The 13,682-nt window shown below is 36.5% G+C and overlaps 1 protein-coding gene across 3 annotated transcripts in view; it reads right to left on the bottom strand.

Annotated features, from left to right (window-relative positions):
- SCLT1 (sodium channel and clathrin linker 1) overlaps window positions 1-13,682 on the bottom strand; it is a 254,552-nt gene that overhangs the window by 84,924 nt on the left and 155,946 nt on the right. For all 3 annotated transcript variants that reach the window (XM_020974031.2, XM_078148099.1, XM_020974034.2), the window contains 4 exons: window positions 13,588-13,662; window positions 10,204-10,349; window positions 5,066-5,258; window positions 1,436-1,632 (listed from right to left, as the gene is read on the bottom strand). In XM_020974031.2, the coding sequence (XP_020829690.1) occupies window positions 1,436-1,632; window positions 5,066-5,258; window positions 10,204-10,349; window positions 13,588-13,662 (611 nt within the window). The remainder of the gene's footprint in view (window positions 1-1,435; window positions 1,633-5,065; window positions 5,259-10,203; window positions 10,350-13,587; window positions 13,663-13,682) is intronic.

Below are 13,682 nucleotides of genomic sequence, written 5' to 3'. Positions count from 1 at the left end.
ATGATTTAAAGTGAAGAAAAACAAGGTAGGGGGATGATTTAGAACACTTACACTAGTCCATATAAGAGGTGATAAAGGTCTGAACTGGGTGGCAGCACTGTGAGAGAATAAGACATATATAAGAGAGGTCAAGAAGACTGAAACAACAAGATTTAGCAATGGATTGGCTAGGTGGGATGAAAGTTAGGAGTTAAGGATTCATCAAGGTTGGGGAGCTAGGGAGAATGGTGGTGTCCTTGACAACAAAAGGGAAGTTCAAAGAATCCTCAGAAGAGAGGAGATTTGGGGTAGAAAAATAATCAGCTCTATCTTGGTCTTGTTAAGTTGAAATGGTCACAAGCAAATCTAGTCTGTGATGTTCAAAAGGCAGCTGATAATGTGGGACTGGAGCTCAGTAGACAGATCAGAGCTGGAAATATCAATTTGGAAATCATGTGCAGAGATTATGATAGAACTTACTAGAGCTGCTTAGCTCTCCAAAAGAGATAGCATGAAGAGAAAAGCAAAGAGGACCCAAGACTGAGCCATAAGGGATACCTACAATTAGTGAGCATGACATAATAAAGATCCAATAAAGGAGACTGAGGAATAATTGGACAGATGGGACAAATAGTGGCCAGAAAGCACTTTCAATAATACCTATCCTATAGAGGACATAGTATCTAAGAAAAGAAGTTAATCAACAGTATCAATTCCTGTAGAGTGGTCAAGAAGGATGCATTTATGAAAAGGTCATTAGACATGGAAATTAAGAAATCAATGGTAACTTTATAGAGGGGAGTTTCAATTGAATGATAAAGTTGGAAGCCAGATTGCAAAGGAGCTAAAAGAGAGTAAGGGAAAAGAAAAAGGGGTTACTTAGCACAGATAACTTTCTCAAGGATTTTAGCCTTGAAGTAGAAGAGAGACCATGCTATACAGTGATTAAATATTGATGTCACATTTTAAAATAAGTCACCTCAATGTCACATAAATTTCTTGAGATTATTATCATGAAGTTCCCATTAAGAAAGTGAAAAAAGTAAAAACAGGATTTTGTAAATTCAAGGAAAGGAAGTGATTACACAACACTTATAAATGAACAACTGCCATATTCTGCATTAATAAGCATTTTTTAACAATCATAAAGTTAACAAACCTTATCGTTCTTATTTAGCCATAATGAAGTATCAATTAACTAAGCAAACAGGGTTAAGATTCTGAACCATGACTTCCAAAAGAGATTAGAGAATGTTGTCGAATATGCTGATAATTTACCAGACAACAAAATGACACTAGATTGCCTCCTACTATCTTTATTTTCCAAAGTTCATAACCATATACCTTTTCCAAAAGGAATTAAAAAGACTTTTAAAAATAGTTTAAAATACTCCCATAAAAATGTGTGAAATGATCCAAGCATTGGAGGATTATCTAAAGGAGATATTGGACTTACTTTAAGTTGCTGATCCTAGTTTCTGCAGCTTCTGTTATCTTTTTTGTTTCATCTTTCCACCGGTTGGTTGCTTTCTGTTGAGCTACTAACAAACGTCTCAATTCAACAGTGGAATTACGATTACTATCTTCCAGCTCTCTCAAACGAATTTCATATCCATGCTCCTTTACTGAAAATTCATGCTCCATTGTGCTGATCTAGTGAACAAAATGACTATATTGTTTCTGTTTTCATTTACTCTTCTTATCACTACAGTGATCAACCATTGAGCAAGTGGAGATAATCACTGTGCCACAGATATTTTTCAGTTCATGATCAGTGTGAAATTAAACTATAAAATCTGGTTTAGTTATGAATTTCACAAAATTGATCCAAATATATAAGGTTAAATTGATGAAGTAAAACATTCTTATATATTTTGATCTTTCAATTCAATAAATACTTGTTAAGTGCCTACTATGTATCATGTATGTTAGGGGATAGAAAGATGATTAAGGAGCCATCTAGAGGCATAAATTCTTATAGAGATAATAAGACATGCACAAAGGACTGTCATATAAGCTAGAACATGATCAACGCATAGGAGTGGCGTGGAAAAAGTATTATACAGGAGTTAAATGTGGTAAAGAGAGATTTTTTCTCTCTAGGGTATAAAGAAAGATTTTGTAGAGAAGGTTGCATTTGACCTTAGCTTTGAAGGATAGGTAGAATTACAATGGATAGGAGAACGGATCAGGTAGGTAAAGTGGAAGTTACAGAATATACAAATACACAGAAGTAGGAAAATGGGGGGAAGGGGCCTAGTGAGTACGAATTACAAAAAGTAGACCAGTATGATATATAGTTAAAACCGTGAAGAGGAGTAGTATGAGGTAAGGCTAGAAAGGCTAGGTAGAACTAGATTTAGGAAGCCCTTGAATACTAAGGCATTTGGAGTTTTGTAGGTAATGGGGAGTCACCAAAGTTGGAAGTGACATGGTCAGAACTGTACATTGTGAAAATTACTATGATCTGGACAGAATGGTTACTGTGAATCCTGAAGGCAGAGCTGAGGTAAAAGTCAAGAGTTATACAGTCAAAATGGTAGAAACAGGCAAGATTTGGAATTTGAACAGGAGGCCTGTGGTGGTATGGACAGGTCCAAAATGAGGATGAAATGGGGAGGAACAAGCATGGATTTCATCCAAGGGTGCTAGTATGGCTACCACGGCTTGAGGTTTAAGCCTAGAATGAGGAAACAGGCAAGAAAAGAAGAATTCTGGATAGTTTAAAACTCCTAAATGATGAAGGATGAGCAGGGCTTTTAAAAATCAGTTTGGAGGACCAGCTAGTATGCTGGAGTGTGAGAAAGCAGTGAAGTTCAGTTCCCCCTACCGTGGGTCATTTTTCTAGCCATTGGTTGCAGACCCAAACTATAGGAAGGTACCCAGGGAAGAAGCTATGAAGCAGGGATGGGCTAGAATCTCAAAATTCAGTGCTCAGTGCTCTGAGCTATGCCAGCAATATAGATGTCCAGAAATAGTCAGGGACTCAGAACTAAGTCTAGGCTAGCAATATAACGTATCTCAGAAGGGCCAGGAATGTGGATCCAATACCCAGACCTCAGCGGTATGCCACTGTTACTGAGAAACCCACAGTAGATAGCTGGACAAATGGCCAAAAAAAAAGGACAAAGTTGTTGTGAGGACAGATATGCCCAGGACACAGACACAGAAGTAGATAATGGCTCCAAAATACCTACAGGGAAAGCCTCAAATGGAAAAAAAAAACTTGCCCAAAAAAATCAATAACAATTTCTAGGAAAAATTATGCAAATGTTTATGAATGAGATATATATATATATGTAGTTGGAATGATGGAGAAGGGAGTTGGAGGAGAGATAAAAGACATGGAGGAGAGTCTGGAAGGGAGGATTGAGAGTTTGGTACAAGAGGTATAGGGCTTTACCCAGGTAGAGCACTCTCTGAGTATTGGAAGGGACCAGACAGAGGGTAGTAACTTCATGAGACAAGAAATATTAAAATGGGGTCAGGAGATTAGGAGAATGAAGGAGTGTGTAGGGTGTCTTACAACAGAAATAACTGATACTGGAAAGCATATCAAGGAAAGATAGCTTAAGGATCATTGGACTATTTGAAAGCTATAGCCAAAAGAAGAGACTGAACATCATATTTCAGAAGGTCACAAAATAAAACTGTCCAGGTATTTTAGAACCAGGGAGCAAAGCAAAAATATAGGGAGTCCACCAGTCACTTCCTGAGGGAAGCCCCAAGGAACTCCCAGAAATGTCATGGCCAAAATCCAAAGCTTCTAAGTTGAAGAGACAATACGGCAAGCAGCTGAAGAAAAGGCATTCAAATACCAAGTAGAAACAGGAACACACAAAATTTAGCAACTGAATTTATGAAAGAATGAAAATTACAAAATATAATATCCTGGATGGCGCAAAAATATGAACCAAGAATAACTGAGTGTGGTCCTGTAGAGGGAAAATAGCTCTTTAATGAAGTAGAGGACTTCTAAGCACTCCTGGTGAAGGGACCTGGGGAAGAAATTTTGAACTGTAAACATGGCAGTGGGGAGAAACATAAAAAGGTAAATACAACTGAAAAATCAGAAAGATTTTATAAATATGAAGGGTAGAGGGATGATACAAAAAATCTGAGAACCATTAACGTCAGCTAAGATTGCAGAAGGAGCTGAATAAGGTAGAGGGCGTGGGAGTAATTTTTGTTGTGTTTTAATGATCTTAAAAGAAGAAAGGTAAGGGAGAGGGGAAAAGGAAGAGGAATTAAGGGGAACTTATTTCACAGAATCTGGGGGTGCAAGTAGAAGTCTATACAAAAGTGGAAGGGATGGAGAAAACAAGTCACTTGAACTTCACTTTGAACTGATGCAGATCGAAGCAAGCAGAACAAGTAGAATAACTGACATAACAACAGCACTGCAAAAAATGAGCAATTGTGAAGGACTAAAGAGCTCTGACCAATCCAATGATCAACAACGATTCCTGAGGACCAATAATTTAGAATGCTGACTGCCTCCTGACAGAGAAGCGATGGACTAGGTATGCAGAGTGAAACATACGTCTTTAGAAATGGCCAATGTGGTCATCTGTTTTGCTTGACCATGGGTGTTCGTTGCAGTGGTTTTGTTTTTCCTTTTTAAGGGAGGGAGACAGAGGTAGGAAAGGAGAAAGGAGAGGTGCAAAAGAATGAGTGGCAACCACACTGGAGGGACTTGTTGGATCCCAATTGATTCTTAGAGTCATCAGGTACAGCACCTACTATAAAGTCTTTTTCAAAGTGGTTCTCTCTCAGAGAATGCTATTGAGGAAGAAGTGAGAACAACAGCCTTAGAGTTATCTAATATACTACCTTCATAGCATTGCTTCAATTGCTTTGTCAAAAATGTCAAGCTGCTTCATGCTCAGAAAGTAATTTTTTTATGGAAAGTGAAAGAAATAATATTCAAGGATGCCTGACCTGTTAACTTTCTAAATTATGATCAGTGTTTTATGATGGGGAGAAAGAATAAGAGAGCTTCTAAAATTGTTTGCTACCCTTCTAAATATTCACTGTACTAGAATTTTCACTGGCAGACATAGATCCAAGTAGGTCAAGACAGTACCTTTAATTTGGCTTTTTGTTGAGCCTCCAAAGCAATTTTTCTCAAATCCTCAGTGTCTTTTTGCAACTGTTCATTTTCTTGCTGAAGTTTCAGCCTTTGTTCGCTGACAGTGCCACAGTTCTCTCTTTCAGACTCTAAAACACTCTGAAGCTTTTGAATCCTTTCCTGGCTACGTGACATCTCTTCTTCAGAACTGATAGAAAACAAAACATCCCACTTAACGATCTGCTATAAAATTCAAGGAGTAAGCCCACATTTTACAGTGTTTTATTTTCCCTTTCTGGAATCATTTAATTACAATTCACAATTATACTCTGTGTTTTAAAGAGTTTGCTATAGTAGGTGTGTTCCATGTAAAACAGAAGAAAAGCAGCTAAATTAAATTACCCACTCATCTTTAAAAACCAGTTTGCAATCTTTCAAATTCTGTATGTTAAATTTAAGAGAATGGATATACTATACATGAAATTCACTGGGCAAGGAGGATTAAATGGGGAGAAATCCTAGGTGATAGTACATGGGGGAGGTTCAACACAGCAATACTCAAAACTACTTTATCACTGAATTCAGTTATAGGAAAATATGCTAGCTGATCACATTAATATATTATAGTGAGGAATAAACTTTTGCATTGTCCCCATGGGGTTTGCCTGGGTTTTTATAAAATGTTAATAGTGTAATTATAAATTCATTTAGGTTTCTTGGATTTTGGAAAAAGTTTTAATGGGCAGGAGAATCCATTAAAATATAAGAGTAATGTGCAAGAGCTCCTCTCCTCTAAATACACTAAGAACTACATAAAAATTTCCCTTTTTATTGCCATATTCTAATTTCCACATAATACAATCACTATAACATTCCAGAATTGTTTTTTACCAGCCCTGGTTACATTGTGAACCACAATTAATGCTGTTAAACGGAAACAGACTTTAAATGGAGCCTATGATTCTGCTGCTTTGGCAATAAGAGTACCCATGGATAGAAATGGGAGGGTGAGCATGTGGTATGCAGATGACAGCTGAGAATATGATGACCTCAGAGAGCTACAGGTTCAAAGTTACTTGCAACAAAAGAAATTCATATGGAGAATGAGAGTTCTTGAAAATTCACCAACATCAGTTCCATATAAGTGAAGTGCTAGGACAATAATGGGGAGTAAGAAAGCCTAAGGATAGGCAAAAGGGTTCTACTGGTTTTACAGTGTGCCACTTGTATCCCTAAATTTGTTCTTAGAGATTCCCTATGGGCTTCTGCCAGGTCGCAATGAGACTTTTCCAAGGCATAAATCTAGGGATCTGCTAATTCTAAACTATAAACTACTTGGAGAAGATCTTAAATGAACCATTGGCAGAAGTGTGGAGGACTTTATGTGCAAATCTAAAAGAACAACAGCTCAACCTTGGGATGTAGGAGGGCTGATTTCATTCTCTCTTATTCTGTGCCTTGTTCCTGCCAAGCCACATACCATGTTTAAAATAATCTTAAACTAATTCTTCTGTGTTTAGACAAGCTACTGCTGAATAAGTAGAATTACTGCTGTTCCATATTTCTAAAACCATGTTTCCCATCTTTCAGTAGGAGGGAAAAAACTAAAAGCATTTTAATCAATGTGTCTGACTTGCTGCTTTTACAAAGGCCTTCTTGTTTGATATGTATGGATTTCAGTATTTTTTGTTATATAGTCCTTTCACTGGAATATCTTTTAATAGTTTTAATATATACTAGCAAAACCTGTAGCTTCAGCAAATAAAGATAACAGAACTGTAAGGAGTATCAATACATAGTTTAAAATTGGGTCTCAGGGCAGCCTAAGTGGCACAGTGGATACAGCACCGACCTTGGATTCAGGAGGACCTGAGTTCAAATCCGGCCTCAGACACATAACACTTACTAGCTGTGAGACTCCGGGCAAGTCACTTAACCACACTGCCTTCCCCTACCCCCCACCCCAAATTGGGTCTTTTCACAAACTTTGAATAGATTATTGTTTTAAATGATCTTAAAATGAGTTTTTGCTCTTAACAGGAAGATAATAAGGATTTCTATGTTACTTTTAAAATGTATAATCTGAAAAAAAACCCATGATTTTTTAGCTTGAATATAATAAAAGTCTACTCTACCCCAAAAACCTGTGATCTGCATACAAATCTAAATCTATTTTAGAAAAATTATTTAACTATGCCCACAGGATTGACAAGGATACTTCAGTATACACAAAAAGTGGACCAGATTTGGAATATCATCATTATACAGACCCCATGATCTGTGAGAAACCTCTATAAGCCAATACTGGTAGATAGCTGATCTGCCCTTTAGAGTCTTTCTTGAACTTCCTGGGTCCCTGAGAGGTCATAAAGTCAGAATGGGAAAGAGACAAGACTTGAACCTGGAGAGATCTTCCTAACTCCGAGGCTGACATCCTTTGTACGATGCCAAGACACCTCTTTGGACACTCTCTTATTAATATAAAATGCAAGATATGTGGTGACTTCTTTGTGACTCATTATGAAGATGTAGAATGAATTAGTAATTTAGTTCAATAACTTGAAATAAAAAATTTTATATCATATTGCTCCTGTGTGGGACAAGTGAAAGTTTCTCATATAAAAGGAAGCTATGCTCCAAAAATGTAGTAAGGCTTTAGCACGACCTGGGCCTAAGTTACACTTTCCTGTAAATCTTATGTTTTGGGGGAAATAAAGTCCTACACCAGCTGCCCACCCCCTCCCTTGTTTTGTAACCACTAACCCAGCCTTATCTTTGCCACATTAGGCAATCTGCTAGCTTCCAAGCTTGTTTTGGATAAAATGTATCTCTTAGTTCTGGGGTAAAGTTGCTTGTCTCTTACCTCAGCCAATGGGGATAAAGAGATTCAGGTAAACAAGTGGGGGGTTTTCTTAGAGTTGTTTGTCTAAAGGTATATAACGGCTTGTTTGCTGCTTACATCCTGTCTCCCTACTCCAGTCCGCCCTGGGTAGGTGATGCCTAATTCTTGCGCGAGACTTGCTAGAATAAAACTTATGTTTCTACTGAGAGAAACCTCTGAATTTTTACTTGGGTAGGTGGTCTCAATCCCACTCATTCCTGACAGCAACAAAAATCCTTTAAAGAAGTTTAGAATGTGTACAAAATTGAAATAAGTCTGGCAATTCAATTTTAAGGCTTAATCTTTAACACAAGGTATTATGCATGCCACTTAACAAGGATAATGGCAGGTTTTTTAGTATTACAGTTTGTCTGTTGTGCATAAATGGGTTCTAGTTCCACATTTCATATACAAATCAATTATATGGAATTCAGACCTGATCTCAGAAACAGTGGGATTCAAAGTTGTCATGTTCTCATTGTTTTTGTTCAATTGTGTCTGACTCCTCATGATCCTGTATGGGGTTTTTCTTGGCAAAGATACTGGAGTGGTTTGCTATTTCCTTCTCCAATGGATTAGGCAAACACAGGTTAAGTGATTTGCCTAGGGTCACACAGATAACCAAGTGTCAGAGGTTGGATTTGAACTCATGTCTTTCTGACTCTAAGCTCACACTTTATCCACTGAATCACCTAGCTTCTCTATGTTCTCATACTAGTTTAGTAAAACCTCTACACCCCACATGTGGTTGAAGTATAGCACTGCAGAAATAATAGTATGGAACTTAATGTATGTCAGTATCAATGCTTCTGTGGGAAGACACATTCACAGTTCCAACTCAGTATCCTGTTCACCGAACCCTAAAAATATGTTTTATAGAGTTACGATTCCCCTTTCTCCAAGCCACTGCTAATTGCATGGTCTAGAGCAGGAATTAAAAGAGCAGAAGATAGAGATGAAGGGCAGGAATAAGATCTCAGAAGATTCCTTTCTTCTCTTTCTGAGTCTAGGCATTGATTTGCTTGTTTCCTTTTCAACTAATTGGGTTCCCTCCTGCACTTCTTTTCCCCTCTTCCTTTTTTTCACTTCCATCAATCAAGAAATATTTACTAAGCACTTAACTTGTGGAAGGCACTCCACTGGCAACAAAATGAAAATGTAACCTCCACTTCTTTGAATCCCAAGTTTCATCTAAAGTTTAGTAATTTTCTATGTTTATTAAGGCTACCACTGCTCTTCCAGACATTCTGGTCTGTGAATTAGAGGTTGCCTCTATCCTTAGCTCTCCTTCGCACCACGTATCTAATGAATTGTCAAATCTTATCATTCTATTTCCACAATATCTGTCATATTCATCTCCTCTCTACTACACTGCTACCACTCTAGTTTAGTCTCTCATAACCTCTTGCCTGGATTACTGCCAACTGGTCTCCCTCCCTCAATTTTCTCCCCTTCACTATCTATCCTCCACTTGGTTGCTCAAGTGATTCCCCCAAAGCACACATCTGACCATGCCATTCAATAAACTCCCATAGCTCCCTATTACCTCTAGAATTAAATAAAAATTCTTCTATTGGTATTTAAAACCCTTTGTAACAGGGCTGAAACCATCTTTCCAGCCTTATGATACATTATTATTTTCTACTTTTTGGTCCAGGCAAACTGGACCTTTTGTTACTCTTCACAAATGGCATTCCATTTCGAGCTTCTGTGCCCCGGTATAGGCTATCTTCGCCTTCTAGAATGTAACCTCTACCTCTTAGAATCACAAGTTTCATTCACAGCTTACTTAAAATGCCACCTCCTATCCTTCCAATTGCTGGTGTTTTCTCACACTAAATTATATTTATTTTATAAATATTTGCTATGTACTTATTCTACGCATATTTTTGTTTGTACATATTATCTCCTTCTATAGAATGTGATCTCCTTGAATGTAGAGTATTTTATTTTTATATTTACATCCCCAGTGCCTAGCAGAGTACCTGGAATATTGATCATTAATTAATTTTGACAAATTAATTTTCAGTAGCAATTATGGAAAAAAAACTTGTTGGTCCAAAAGCATTTGGTTACTTGCATTACTCTAACAAAAAGGATTTAGAACCTACCAAATTCTGTTTATACAGAAATCTCTCCATATTTGGACATAGTTAGAATCTTATTAATCAAAAAGATTAAAGAAAACAAAAGGTTACCAGAAACCTCGCTGCACCAGATAATCAAGATATTAGAAATATAGAATTATATGACATATATGAAGATTACTTACTTTATCTCAAGTTGTTTAATTCTGTTTTGTGCTGTCTTAAGTCTTAACTGAAGATCATCCTTGGCACGTTCTGCAATTAAGCACCTTTGGTGCATTTCTTCTAGTTTCCTATAATCATCTTCATTTCCTCTGCCTTCTCGGTAAATCTAGATTATAAGATAACACGATTTTACAGTGGAAGGGACCTTAGAGATAATCTATTTAATGCATTTTACAAAGGAAACTGAGGACCTAAAGGTGAAGTACCTTGCCCAGCATTGCAAAAAGCAGTCAAGACTCAAACTCGGTTCCTATCAACTTCAAATCCAGTGGTCTTGACACTACACTGTTATAGAAGAAGTATGTGAAACTTATTGTAAAAGTTATACAGTATTACAGTGGTGGTTTCTGAATTTTTCAAATGAGGGTCTTTCATTAACACTAAAATAAATGAGAGACCTCATCAGGATTGGAGTTGTACTATTAGTATGCACTGATTAAAAATACATGACAAAACCTTTTATGAATTCAATATTTATAAATTAATTTGTATTTTATTAATTATAAAAATACCTACATTTGAAAATTAGTAATCATACATTTATGAGACATATTGCATATTCAGTATATGGAAGGTGCATTTGCATACTTCTTGCAATAACTCTGTGGTCTGTGGGTCAACAGAAGGAAAACCACTGAATGGCAGTACATCTCAGATGATAGGGCTTCAATCACTTACCATAGTAACAATATGGTTTTTAAAAAACCATAATTTCATTAGGGGATTATACGGCCTTTAGCTTTTTCAAGTCTTTCATTATCAGGAAAACGGAACCAATAAGCTACCTGATGTTGATTTCAGGGTGAAGGGCTCACTCTCTTTGAGATGCATTTTTAGAGATCTCACAAGGATTAAATTTAGCATATAGCTCTTGAGGAGTTGACAGGACCAAAAAAAATTTAATCACCTTGTGGCCAACATGCTGCTTTATGAGCCTGTTTACAGTTAGCTCAGGCAGTCAGTTGGATGACAAGTACAGTTCATCACCAGGCCTGTATGTGAAGCTTTTCCAGATTGGTAGGATCTGCCAAGTTTTGCCCTGGAAGATCACACTAAGAAACTATCAATGATCAGGTTAAGTTATTTTACATAGGCAAAATGGAATACCAAAGGCTGAAACTGAAGAAATTATCACTAGTGACAGGCCTATGTGCCCAAGGAAGGGAACCCTTAAATTATCCTAATATCAATATTCCAATTCTAGGTATCTAATACCATTATATTACAATATATAAACTAGTTACATATAGTGGAATGTCAGAATTAAAAATATTCAAAATTCACCTTCAAGTTCCCTTAAATTACTCAAAAAATACAGTACAGCAGCTTTAGACAGAAAGGGGCTAGGATCTTTTTAAAAGTAGGCAATTAGAAAGCAGGTGGATCTGAGATGGTTACTACGGAAACATCTAAATGTAAATTTTATTTTTCATTATACCCAGCTAAGCTAGGAGCAGGAAACTAGACTTCTAGTGAATACAAGAAAACAGATATAGGTAAAGACTTGGTCATAATAAAATTAATAATTTAGAAAAAAATACTCTTGAAAGGGTTTTATACATAAACATGATTATATTACAGGGTGTTCATACTACCATACAATAGTTTCTTCTTCCTACTTCATTGTAAGGCATGATAGGACAAAAGTGAAAGCAAACACAACAGGGATCTTTTAGGTAACCAGGAAGACTAAGAAGGCCAAGTAGGACTAAACCACTAATTAGTTCTACAAGCCTAAACAGAATGAATAGACTATGGGTATGATGAAGAGAAGATTCTAGAATCATATTCAGCATGAAATATTTACATGAAGAGGTGAGACCCACTTAGGATACTGCAGAGTCACATCTCCCAGTCTCCCATCTCATGTTTACTCTCTAGTGTATACTCACTGAGTGAAATGGTCTACAGAATTGGCTAGATTATTCAGATTTCCTCTCTCTCTCTTCCCTTTACCCCAAACCCCACACTATGCTATGCTGTTATATACTATGCTATACTACTGGGGTATAATAAAAAAAACTTACCTTAAAATGTTGTTGAAAAGACTGAATGTAATATATTCCAAATTTAGATCTGGAAGAGACCTTAAAGATAGGCAAGGCTCTAGAGTTGTTAAGTGCTTTCCTTGCCCAATGGTCACATAGGTAAGCAGAAGTAAAGCCAACATGTGAATCCAGGGCTATTTCTACTATACTATATTTTCTTCACTAATAAAAGTTAGTTAAACGTTCTTGATAGTCTTAAAGATGTCTCCTGAGCTGACAATCAAATTATCATTGAGGAAACTAAAATGATATGCCCTTGCGAAAGTACTTTTTGTTTTCCTGGTTGAGGAAAGTACAAAAGTATCCCCTGACATTAAAAATGAAATAAATTATTATTATTATTGCTCAAAGTTGTTCTTGTGCATAGATGGAATATCATGGTCATTGACAGGTTTCCTTTCAGAAATAAGACTTTTCTATACTCTAAGATCCCTTTCTCACTTGTTTCTTGAAGTTATCTTTCACTCCAAAATTGAGATAACTTTCATTTTTTCCCCTTTCTATGACTAGAGCCTGGCATAGTGTCTAGGACATAATGGGTACTTAATAAATTCTTGTTTATTGACTGATTGTTTAAAAAGGGCAAATACCCCTATAAAAATGACATTTTTATGTTCACAACAAAATGTAAAAAGGTGATTTCCAAGTCTTTTCTAACAACAGTTTTGCTTCTGCTTTTGTTTTTTTCAGAAAGGTGAGAAAATGAACGTGTGTGTAACACACACGTTGTTACACACACATTCATTTTCTCACTATGTCCTATCATGCCTCACTAATTTTCTCAGTTGAAGGCAAATATTCTTGCCTATGCCTTCATCTAACACAGACTTTTAAGACTTCATTTAAGAGCTTTATGATGAGTATTTTTATAAGAAAAGATGTTGCTTTTTAGTAAAAATAAAACGTTGCCATTTCCTGATTTTATTCCCTTAAGATTTTTACGTGGGTCTGATATTAAAGGGAGAGCCTATTTGAGTTAAACATAATAATTGAGTATTATTCTGCTGATATGGTTATAGCCATATAAGCAAATATATACTGCATATGGTTATATTCATGTATACAATGTGGCAATTTCAAAATACATAATGGAAAAAAAAGTTTCAAGATCTTGTCATATGTGACAAGAAACATAGCTTGGCTAATATTGGCTAACTAATATTGAATACAGATTTGGAATGCTTTTAAGGAAGGTGTTCATTAAGGGTTATAACTAACAGACCTTTTTGCATACACTAATGAAAGCAGATGATGACCACGGTTAGTTGCAGTTGCAGTTGTACTGTTTGTTTTTACCTTTTCCAGTTCTTCTTCCACTGCCCGCTTTTCCCTAATGGCCCGTTCAATTTGCCCCTGTTTGTCTCCACATTCCTATAAAATGAACAAATAAA

Source organism: Phascolarctos cinereus, unplaced genomic scaffold (genome assembly GCF_003287225.1).
Source record: "Phascolarctos cinereus isolate Bilbo 61053 unplaced genomic scaffold, phaCin_HiC Scaffold_9;HRSCAF=440, whole genome shotgun sequence".
Lineage (NCBI taxonomy): Eukaryota > Metazoa > Chordata > Mammalia > Diprotodontia > Phascolarctidae > Phascolarctos > Phascolarctos cinereus.
The sequence above is the reverse complement of the archived record's forward strand: the minus strand, read 5'-3'. Positions and strand labels throughout refer to the sequence as shown.